At 39.4% G+C, this 11543-nt stretch overlaps 2 protein-coding genes across 3 annotated transcripts in view; both read right to left on the minus strand.

The window, feature by feature from the left end:
* Positions 1–900: 900 nt before the first annotated feature.
* On the minus strand, positions 901–10706 carry LOC113227896 (dynein intermediate chain 3, ciliary). The gene is made up of 11 exons (XM_026460981.1): positions 10200–10706; positions 5396–5543; positions 5064–5319; positions 4876–4985; positions 4614–4765; positions 4406–4540; positions 4245–4326; positions 2903–3081; positions 2057–2189; positions 1804–1908; positions 901–1314 (listed from the first exon to the last, which is right to left on the minus strand). The coding sequence occupies exons 1-11, from the start codon at positions 10445–10447 to the stop codon at positions 1102–1104; spliced, it is 1761 nt and encodes a 586-aa protein (XP_026316766.1). The 5' UTR covers positions 10448–10706; the 3' UTR covers positions 901–1101.
* The window catches only part of LOC113227897 (meiosis-specific with OB domain-containing protein-like), a 9610-nt gene continuing 8771 nt past the window's right edge, over positions 10705–11543 (minus strand). For both annotated transcript variants that reach the window (XM_026460984.1, XM_026460983.1), the window contains exons 8-9: positions 11272–11371; positions 10705–11191 (exon numbers count right to left, since the gene is read on the minus strand). In XM_026460984.1, the coding sequence (XP_026316769.1) occupies positions 11033–11191; positions 11272–11371 (259 nt within the window). In that variant the 3' untranslated portion in view covers positions 10705–11032. The remainder of the gene's footprint in view (positions 11192–11271; positions 11372–11543) is intronic.

The raw sequence follows: 11543 nt of genomic DNA on the forward strand, positions 1-11543 counted from the left end.
TCACGCTCGGTTGCAGTCTCGGTTAGTGAGGTGTACACATTGACCTACCAATGGTACATGTTAATTTTTCAAATTAACCACGATGGATGAAAATCTAATTGAAGAATTTATAGAGAATGTAAAACAACACGCTGCAATATGGGATAGCAGTTCCGCCAGTTATTCCAATCGACTGGATAAAAAAAAGACATGGGAAAATTTGTCTAATATTTATTGACAATTTTGAAACTGAAACTACAACTGAAAAAAACATAGCAGGTGAGTCATTTTAATACCTATATTTGAAGTGTGTGCCGCAAAACTAGGTAAAAGTAATGCTTCTTCGTCAGAATCCATCGCGTAACTGAGTTGATAGACAAAACATGACTAAAAATTTGGTCACTTTTTTGGTCACAAATTTGGCACTGCCGAAGTGCGACCAAATTTTTAGTCATGTTTTGTCATGACGGTCGCGCGACCGCCGGCGCCGCGCGGCTGCAGCGCTTCTAACAACGGCTAATTTGAATGCACCCTAAACTTGTAGGTTTTATCATAGTAATATCATAGACTACTAACTTAAGAGAACTGCTAATCGCGATACGAGACAGCGTAGTCGGGTATTTAGTACCTATTACTCTACTAGATGGCACTTATTTCACAGATTTTTATGGATACTGCCGGCTATTCTTTTATTTTGTGTAGGCTTAGCGTCATTTACACATATTAGAAGGCGGTGTAACCTATTGATATGCGTATTTGTCAAAGATCAGAAAATAATTTTAGCTCCAAGAAAAAAAAACTGACTACTTGTACTTCTTAATTGATATCCATGGCCCTTTACATAATTTAAACTGCTTCCAGGCTATCGATCAGCGCCATCCAGATATGAGACGAGATTTTGACCTTTTTTAGAGTCACGATCTGTAGTATAGAGATTCGCCGTCCTCTTGTGTTATTGGCCCGTAGTAATACTTAAAAATGGGAAAGAACGTGATTTATATACGTTCTTATGCATATTTTAGTCAGAGGTTCCCTCTTGGTTGTTTGATACATTATGAGTGTGTACATTATTATTATGTGCAGTGTTGATTGAGGATGATCGATTGATTGCGGTAGTTTTGTTTATGATTGATTTGCTTGACCATTTTCTTTGGCCTGCAAATTGCTGACCATCTGTGTATATTCGGCAGTAGCCTCTTCTAAATCTTTGTCATTGGCCGTAGGGTCACTTTCGTTGACTTGCGGTCCACCATCGCGGTCCTGCCGCATTCGCAATCGAAGCTCCCTCATACGCGCCTCTAGAATACGCTCTCGTTTGTTCTCGCGTTCCAGGATCTGAAATTTATGTCACAAACCAGCAGAATTTATTATAAGCGCGGGTTTGATATTATAGTAAAACTGCAATTGAATAGACAAGAAAACGATGCTGGTAAATTCCTGGATCATCCTAGCTTGCCACTGGTGTAAAATCAACTGGCGCAGCTATCCGAAAAACTAAGGAAAAAAACACGTCCTTTATTACAGTGTGACCATGCTTGAGTTTTTTAAACTTGACTAGTCAGATAAAGTCTCCATTTAGTCGGTTCTGTGGTTGCAAAAAACTAGATTTAGACATTCAAGAGTTAGAAGTGCATATGTCATGAATTAGTCGGTTCTAGTCGTAAAAATCTTCATTAAGTCGTTATGTCGGTTTAAAGTTACAAAGGTGTGTTACTATCCTCGCTGAAATAAACATATTCCTTCGGCACAATTTTTCCTTAATATCTTAATAAACTTAATCTGTTAATAAATTAATGACAATGATAGTTATAGTTAAATCCTTACATGTGTCAGAAGTTGTTTGTCATTTTTATCGGCTGTTCCGAGGTTTTGGGATAATTCTGCAAGGTATACTGTTCCTTTACTGCTACCACACGCCACGAGTAATCCCTAAAAAAGTTGGAATTTTCAAGTGTAATTGGGTTAGTTTTTATCGCTAATGCAAGAACTTTTGAATCCCAAAATACAGTCTTGTTGCCAGTACAATATTTAGTATGTTGTTTAAAATGTGCATCATGTGTCAGTGTCAGATACTTACTCCCTCATGTGGGCGAAGTCTTAACAGGGGTTCGTCGCAGATTTGCGCCGTCACAATTGGAGCACTACGCCTTCGCAACAAATCCCAACATGATAGACATCCGTCCCATTGGGTGACCAACATCAATGAAAATCTAAAATGTCAAAAGTTTTCATAACTATTATCTACCTCTATGTTTATAATTGCTTTAACTTTAACTGCCTCAGTGGCCGAATGGTTACCATGCCGGACTGCCAGGCAGAGGTCCACCCAGATTCGATTCCCGGGCCGGGAGCAGTATTTATATGGCCTACATTTATTTCTCTCGTGAGTTTGGATGTAATTTGTGGTTGTCTATGTTTGTGACCATGGCACCTGCGACACAGGGTTTCCCTAGTAAGGGGCTATATTGAGTGTGTATATTATATTTCAGTGTAAAGTAATGGAAAGGATATTTGAGGAATTGGAACACTTAATCCTTGGCAGTCACTTTCTTACGTGTCGAGTTTTTATTCTTTCTCTTACCTAATGTTATCAAAATAGATAATAAATTAAAAGTTTCGTCAAAAAATTAAAAATTTTTGACAATTAAGTCGTGCGCCTGGTCGTAAGCGACTTGAATGCCCATAGCAGTTGAAATGCCTCTGAGAGCTTTAAATTGCAAAGATCATATGGGCACTGTGTGCATTGTGCTCGTCACCCTGAGACGTAAGTTGACAAGGCCTAAGTGTCCGTAATTTCACCAGCACCCTAACCCTTCAAAACCGGAAGATAGTAATACTCACGTTACTGCTTCGCGGCAGAAAGAAGGATGTGTGATAGGTACCTGTGCTTTTATACATTTATAGGAAATTATTACAATACCACCTAATAGGATTCCAAGCGCCATCAGTAAGTTTAGTCCGATGTGAGTAGGTCCATAGGATAGATGATTCTCGACAATCCTCGCTCCAGACGCGAGCCGTCCAATCCCCTACAGTTAAGAAATTCTTCAAGAATGTCGGATTACGTTGAAGAGCATACACTGGACCGAGATGAGCTTCATACTGAAATAAATAAAAATAACGCAGGTGTGTATGTATTTAACTACAGAAATATATTTTTATCGCGATTTAAGATCGGAAAAATAGTTTCATTGCCTATTACTATAATAACTCGAACAATTGTTCAGCCTGTATAAAACATAATGATTATATACACACATCAACACTGTCTAGGGATATTTCACGTTTATTAGAAAAAATTGTAAGTCAATGGAAAAACCATAAAAGTACTGATCATATCAAAAAGATTTAAACGTCAATTTGCTCCTGGCACATTTTTTCTGTATTCTAAATTCAAATTTAAAACAAAAGAACGACGGATGCGATGGTATTTTCTTAACTTTATTACGATAGTTTGTTTTCCTCTGTGTGTCATAAAATGGTCATAAAGATGAAATTTTTTTAAACGGAATTTAATTTTTTTTTTCACAATTTTATTAATTGCATTATTACCGGTGGTTGTTTCTATACTATGGAACGCCGACATTTAACTAAAGAAGAGATGTTGAGAGCCGTAGGCATGCTAGAAGCCGGCGCGATCCGGTGCAATGTTGCTTATGATTTGGCACCAGTCAAAGCGTCATATCAAGATTATGGTCTCGCTACCGAGACAGAATTGACCTCACATGCGTACAGGGCAATTTAACTGCCGCAAAATATCGTTATGAGTTGCTGGAATTTATAGTCCAACCACATCGGTTACAAATGGGTCAGGACTTTATGCTTATGCGTGATAATGCTCGCCCTCACACAGTTCGAATAGTAAGTCAATGGCTGCAGCAACGTAATGTTGAGACACTGGACTGGCCCGCTCAGTAATTTAATCAGCAATTTTAGTATAAAGTTAACTTTTTCTATTTTTACCATAAAAGTCATTTAAAATAAATATAAATTTTGTTATTAAATTTTCTGTCAGATTATAAAATACTGCACATTCCCTAGACAGTGTTGATGTGTGTATATTATATATTAAACTAGTTTTTATTATTGTTCAAATGTCCAGTAAATAAGGAATCACGTAATTCAAAAGTTAATTCAACTTTTGAATTACTTTGCTTTAGAATCATTGCCCTATTTATGTTGGTAGGTCAATGTTTAGAATTGAAATATGCGTCTTTTTCGTTGACACCTATTTAACTTTAGGATGTGTCGATTACATTCCTTACCCTATTTGGTAGTTTCTCAACTGGGTTTTTTCCTTTACGATTTCCTCCAATGACGAGTCCAGTTTCTGTTCCGACCATGAACCTTAAAAAACATTGACGAATTCGTTATCTTTTTAACTTTAGCTCGGGCGACCGGCGACGACGTGACCTTTGGGGATTACCTAGTGGGTATGGTTGGCTCGTATTCGAGTGCGGAAATTCCTAAAGCGTTCTCTATGCTTTGAGGATCTGTAGGTGCTTTGACAAGGTCAATGATCATGGAGTCTGTGGGTTCGTTCATGTTTCGGGTGTCCCACCTAAAATACAGAGCAATGTTGATAGGAATATCGCCAGTAAGTGTAACAACTTTCGTTGGCGGTGTAAATTTACCATTTAACAACGCCATCAGGTGATGAGGAAAAGAATTCTGCGCCGGTTTTCGAATTGATGAATAAAACGTTTCGAACTAAATCTCTGTGCGCTACATGCGGTGGACAAATTCCGACTGCTTCGCCACCCTTTCGCATGTCCCACCAACCCACCTAAAAATTCACTTTATGAAAATTATCCGTCAAGTGACTAACTTTACTAGCTTGTATGTTGTTCTACCAACAGCTTTTCAATCAACTGTATATTAAGCAATGAAAGTTACCTGTCCATTTACCATTCCCCCCACTAAAGTGTGCTGATCTCGTGGGTTGTATTGTAAATCTAGCAATGGTGAAAGCGACTTCATTACTAGTTCTGGTGCGTTCGCATTTTCTGGGAACCAAGCATTATTTTTGTTTTAAATTTAAACTTTCTAGAAAAAAGTCATTGGTTTCATACAATTTGTCTTACCAATATCCCAAATATAAGAGAATTGTTGAGTCCTGGAATTCTTTACAAGATCAATATCAGCATGCGCGGATGCGAGCTTCGCGCCACCATCCGACTGCCAGGATAAGGACCTAACTGGGCGTCGAGTCCCAGGTTCTCGATATACATTGACAGTGTGACATGTACTGTGCTCCACTGGCGGTATTGGCGGCAATTCGGAATAGTAAATTTGGTACATGTCCATCGCGTTGTTTTGCAGAATGTTGTGCTCCATACTCTGAAGATTATATTTGAACCTTAGCGACGATCTTATTTAAAATACTAAAAGCCTTTCTAAATCTGTTATGACTTACATGTCCCAAGTGCATTACAGCGTGGATATATGCATCATCCTTCTCTATCTTGCGCCTGTACCTTAAAGTGGCTTCAGGATCATTCATGTTGATGTCTTTAGGCCATCCGCCTTCAATATGATTCATGCCAGATGTCGTGTATTCCGCTCTAAATATATGAAAAAGATACATATTTCAAATACTTAGATAACGACATGCCTAGGTACCTAATTTTGCCAATATGTATATATGTATGATGGGTATGTGCAATGGTCGGAAAAAGGTGTTCCACATATGTAGATGCATGTATAGATATAGCTACAAGGAGCGATATAGAGTTATAAAACCACCAAATAACAATTAATTACTGTTTCGAATTCCGGATTTCCGGAAATGGTTTTACTGCATCGTTAGACAAAACTACTGACCTAGGAAGACGAAGTTTGATTTTAAAGTAAAGGGTGTGCATGGAAAGAGCCTCCGCGTGGCGCACACTGGTAACAGCTAGGCACGGTAACGCAGTGCCTAGACTGGCTAATCTTTTCAACACGAAGCTTCAACCGACTTATGACCCCCTTCCAAAGCCTTCACTTCTAAAACCAGCTCTGAAGGTTGTCTCAATTAATATCGAAGCTTTTTCTGATAATAAATCGATTCTTTTTTCAGAACTTAGTTTTGCGACTCAGTGTGATGTCTTGTGTGTCCAAGAAACACACCGTGGCCAAGAACATCTTAGGCCACAAGTACCTGGTATGACACTTAAGGCCCATTTAGATGGAGAGAGTTTCTCGTCTCGAAGATGCGAGAATCGATGAGTGAGGAGTGTTTATTACGAATGAATGAATTAACTATTAGGAATTAATAGAAATTACGAATATAGCATTTATTTCTAAATCCAAGATGGCGAACACGACTTTTCAAGTAAATGCACTTTTCAATAAATACTCCTCACTCATTCCCCACTAACTCCCCACTCACTCACTCGCCCTATAAATTTATCATATTTGTCAGTTTTTGTTTGTGTCAGTAGTTATAATTTTTTTTTTAAATTATAAACAAATTATAATACAAATTATATTTCTATACAGTGCAATGAACTTAATATTATCAGCAGTTTCAAATTTGAATGATTTTTGCGTCATTTTGATATATCCATAGTCAATACCGCAGTAATCACTGAACTCGAATGGCAATTCTCGCACTCAAAACGGTTCGAACCGATTTGTACGATAACGTATGAACTTGAAAAAATATCACACGAGATCGTGTTTAGACAAGTCGAAAACTCGTAAGCAAGAATCTCCTTACTACATATTTCTCCGTGTAAATAGTCGAGGAGGCGATTAAGTTGCTTGCGAATCTCGTATGACATAATCGTAGGCGAGATTTTAGTTCTTGCCTGAATGTAAACATTATGATACGATAATCTTATGGCGATTATTGCTTACGATAATCGCCTACGAGTTTTCGTCACGAAGCGTGCGAGAAACTCTCTCCATCTAAATGGGCCTTTACAGCTGAGATACCACGTGAAAAGTATGGCAGTGCCATCTTTACAAAATGTAGCTTAAATGTAACATCCGTATCATCTCAAATTGTAAATTCCATAGAAATTATTTCCATAAATATCGGAACATGTATAGTCACATCTGTGTATAAGCCACCAAATCAATGATTCGAGTTTTGTAAAACCATTAACTTTGACGACCAGCCCACTAGAATAGTTGTTAGTGATTTCAACAGTCACAGTTTGTCTTGGGGGTACAAAGTAACGAATTTTGACGGTGCAGCGGTAGAAGAGTGGGCTGACTCTTTAGACCTTACTCTGCTCCACAGCTCCAAACTCTCTCCATCGTTCAATAGCTGTCGATAGAGGAAGGGATATAACTCTGACTTAATTTTTACTACCTCTAATATAAGTCCTCTCTGCTCCAAGTCGATTTGTGTTCCTATCCCCAAGACACGGCACAGGCTCATCATGTGTATATATCAATGCTGCTATAACACCTATGCAAGCACCATTTAAGCGTCGGTTTAATATAGCCAAAGCAAACTGGGACCATTTCTCGGAGCTTATAGACGGGAAGCTGGGTAAAACTGACTTGAAGCTAATATCTGACAACTATGAAACGTTCAGAAACATCATAAAAACAGCATCAAGGCAAAGCATCCCTAGAGGTTGTCGTAACTCGTATATTCCGGGCCTGAATAAGAAATCCGCTAAGCGTCTAGCTATCTATGAGCAACTGTACACTAAAGACCCATTCTCCGTGGAGACCCTAATGGCTGGGAATGAGCTTTTGCATATGGTCAGTCAAAGCCGGAGAGAAAAATGGATGCATACAGTCTCTAACGTTGATATGACGCGGAATAGTAAGAAAGCGTGGTCTAATGTCCAGAAACTTACAGGAGATCCACCCTCTGCTGCGAACCCTGGTCTAGTTTCTGCCAATCAGGTAGCACATCAGCTCTTACTTAACAGTGAACCACCCAAACGGTTACCGAGGGTCCGGGAAATGCGTAACTCAAATGAATTTACAAATGAGATCAGTAAACCATTCATACTTACTGAATTGACTGTAGGGATTAAATTATTAAAGAACGGAAAGGCGGCAGGAATAGACGACCTTATGGTTGAGCAAATTAAACATCTCGGCCCACTAGCAGTAACTTGGCTGCTAGAATGTGTCAACTACTGCCTTGAAACTCATAGGATCCCCAAAATGTGGAGAAGATCAAAAGTTGTGGCTCACTTGAAGCTTGGTAAGTCTCCCGATGATCCCAAAAGCAATAGGCCCATTTCACTGTTGTGCCATCGTTACAAACTGTTTGAGAGACTGCTCCTCAACCGTCTAACACTATTCGTAGATCCGAAACTGATGGACGAACAGGCGAGATTCAGACCCGGAAAGGGTTGCAGTAGTCAGGTTCTCAGGCTCACCCAGCACATCGAGGATGGCTTCGAGAGAAACAGTACAACAGGCTTAGTCTTAGTTGACTTGACAGCTGCTTATGATACTGTAAATATACGAAGACTCTTACGAAGAGTCAAAGAACTGGGTTTGTTCGGATACTGGGTGAGCTTCTACGTAACCATCGTTTCCAGGTTCACTTCCTCTCGGAAAAAAAGCAGATGGCGTAAAAAACGGACTTCCCCAAGGGAGTGTCCTTGCCCCAACTCTTTTCAACATCTACACCAATGGTCAACTCAGCAGCCCATCTACAACACGTTTCATATATGCGGACGACCTAGCGCTGACAACCCAGGTACCAACTTTCGAAGAGGCCGAAGAGAACCTGACCTCTGCCTTGAATGAGCTGGGAACGTATTATGATTTAAACGGTCTCAGGCCCAACCCATCAAAAACCCAGACGTGTGCTTTCCATCTACGCAACTATCAGGCCAACTGAACGCTGAATATCACCTGGCAAGGAGTCAAAATCCAACACGAGTGTTTTCCTAAATGTCTGGGGGTAACGCTGGACAGATCACTCACCTTCAAACCGCTCTATCAAAAGACCAAAATGAAGGTCAGCTCATGCAATAACCTCCTTCGACGTCTAACATCCACCAATTGGGGAGCAGCGCCAGATGTCCTACGAACTACGGGTTTAGTATTGTGTTTCTCTGCTGGTGAATACGTGTTTCCGATGTGGCATAGGTCTGCACATGCTGGATTTGTTGACGTAGCGCTTAATGAAACAGTACGCTTGATTACGGGCTGTCTCAAGCCAACTTCCCTCAATATGGTATATCCTCTAGCTGGTATTGCAGCACCATACGTGCGTGCGTCGGGATGTAGTATGCTCCGCGGAGAAGTACAAACAAGAGAGTGACAGTCGACACCCTTTATATGGCCACCAAATTCCCCGAGCTCGCCGCAAAAGTTTCCTGCGCACCACAAAGGCTACGAGTGACCATCCAACTATCACTAAGCGTGCATTGTGGAAACGGAAAAATTCCCCACCACCTGGTTTCATCGTATCTCAAGAGCAACTACCACCAGGTTGTGACCTGCGGTGGGCCGTGTGGAAGTCCTTAAATCGCCTTCGCACGCAGGTAGGACGCTGCAGAGACACGATGTGTAAATGGGGTTTCAATTGCTGTTGTGACTCTTGTGTTCTAATACCTGTACGAGGGAAGATCTCTACGCGGACAGCGTAGTCAAAGTAGCAACGTACTATTCAGGGTCAATATAGTCCTAAAATAAAAGAAGTAATTGACACGATAAGAAGAAGAAAGTAATTCCAATGTTGTTATGTAAAAAATGCATTAGATAACTGACCTTTTACCAAAACAGATAATAAAAAAGTAACGAGAATGGTCACTCTCCGCCCCACCCTAGCTTTAGATACCGCATATTGACGGTCACATCGACGGAACGGTGAATTTTAGGTCATTTTACTTTGCATGAGAATCGTTGTGAACCCGCTCTAAAAATATTTTATTTAAATTCAAAAAGACTATAACAGATGTTCACAAATTCTGACCAATAGCAGAAATGAGAAATGTCGTATTTCAAAAGGAAAATGTTCACACTTGATTATTTTAATACTTAACAAAAACTGCTGGATTGTTTAAACAAGACGAAAAAGTGCCATTTTTGACTGCCATTTATGTCCATAAATAGAATAAAAAGACGAGTTTCTTTCATCCAGGAATCCGGAATTCGAAAAAAGTAATTAATTAATATTTGGTGGTTTTAACAACTCTCTGTCGGTCCTTGTAGCTATATCTATACTTGTATCTATGTATGTGGAACACTTTTTCCGACCATAGGTGATGACATTTAATATTAACAGCGTTAAAATTTTTTTGACTTACCTTTCTGAATTGACCCAATGTTCAGACATAGTTCCGGTATTCTGTATGGCCACATGTACAGGATTCCTCAGAACATAATTACCATATACCGCAGGGTTCCCGGGAATATTGACGATTAATTCAGGGCCTTGATCTTCGAACAAAGTTTGCTTTCCGAACTCCCTTCTCTTTTTGAAGTACTCGTATACGAGTGAATCTTTTTTGTCCTGTTTCGATGATGTCGAAGCCGGTGGTGGTGGATTTTCCATTCTGTTTAATTTTACCTTAGTACTACTTCTTAATACACCACTGGACTTGATTGACTGATTGTTAACTAAATTGTAGGCATTTGACGTTTTTGTTTGATCAATAGTTTCCAAGACAGTAAAGTCCTTACTTTGTACTTAATTAACAACTCAAGTTATTCTAAGTACGACATTTTATATTAAGTAGGCGTATCTACTCGCCTACTTTAAGTAGGTGACCATATTCAAGATTTTAAAAATAAAACGACAAGATTACCAAAGCGGGTATATAATTACCTACTCCTTACGATTAGAACATTGCCGTCCTTGTCATAACGCTTTGCATTTTGGAAACTTCGAGGTATTGAAACCTAAAATGTTTTCCCTTTAACAATAAAACTGAAAGTAAAAAAACCGCATATAGGGGGTTGTAGATCTCGTTTCGCTGGTTCCAGATATGTTAACAACTCGAATTCTCTAAAAATTAGATTACATTAGTTGTAATAAGGAGGGCAGAATAACAAACAAAATGTATAATTTGGCAAACGCAGTAGACAATTTAAACATTACGTCCATGAAGGCTTACGTATACTATGAAAAATAGAAAAACTAATATAAAGGAATAGGATCAGCGGGCGAAGCTCGTCGCAGCGCCAGCACCAGTAGCCTTGGCGGGGACCCTGCAAGTTTCGCGCAGCATTGTTCTAGGAGTATCCGCCAACGAATAGCTGCTCTGTCTTCTGATGTCATCGCTTTCAACTGGTCTATCTGCATTCCATTGGTTAAATAAACATACTGCGGAAAATGTAGATGCGGTTGAATTAGACTTTTCATAATTAAATACGTACCGTGTAACCTAACGTTTGCTCAAGTATATTGATCGGAAGACGTGCATTTAGTTCTCCAGTATGATCTGCGAATCTAACTCGTAACTCTTCAGCGTTATCGCTGTAAAAAAGAAACAACCGACTTTAAAAAATGAAGTAGGCTCTCAATTACACTATGTTTTTTTGTGAACCGATTTTGATATTGGAAATGAAACTATTTTTCCGGATTTAGATCGCGTATATTTGTTTTTCAAACAAACCGACGTTTCGGGCCCTTTACAGGTCCCATGGTC

The sequence above is a fragment of the Hyposmocoma kahamanoa genome, unplaced genomic scaffold (genome assembly GCF_003589595.1).
Source record: "Hyposmocoma kahamanoa isolate Upper Pololo Valley unplaced genomic scaffold, ASM358959v1 220, whole genome shotgun sequence".
NCBI lineage: Eukaryota > Metazoa > Arthropoda > Insecta > Lepidoptera > Cosmopterigidae > Hyposmocoma > Hyposmocoma kahamanoa.

What these genes read in the sequence shown, in the direction of transcription:
- LOC113227896 (XM_026460981.1), bottom strand. Translation starts at nt 10,447, where the DNA reads ATGGAAAATCCACCACCACCGGCTTCGACATCATCGAAACAGGACAAA. An exon ending in TTGAGAAACTACCAAATAGG is followed by an intron (nt 3,082 to 4,244) that starts GTAAGGAATGTA and finishes TATTTATTTCAG; the next exon opens with TATGAAGCTCATCTCGGTCC. An exon ending in GACTTCGCCCACATGAGGGA is followed by an intron (nt 1,909 to 2,056) that starts GTAAGTATCTGA and finishes CAACTTTTTTAG; the next exon opens with GGATTACTCGTGGCGTGTGG.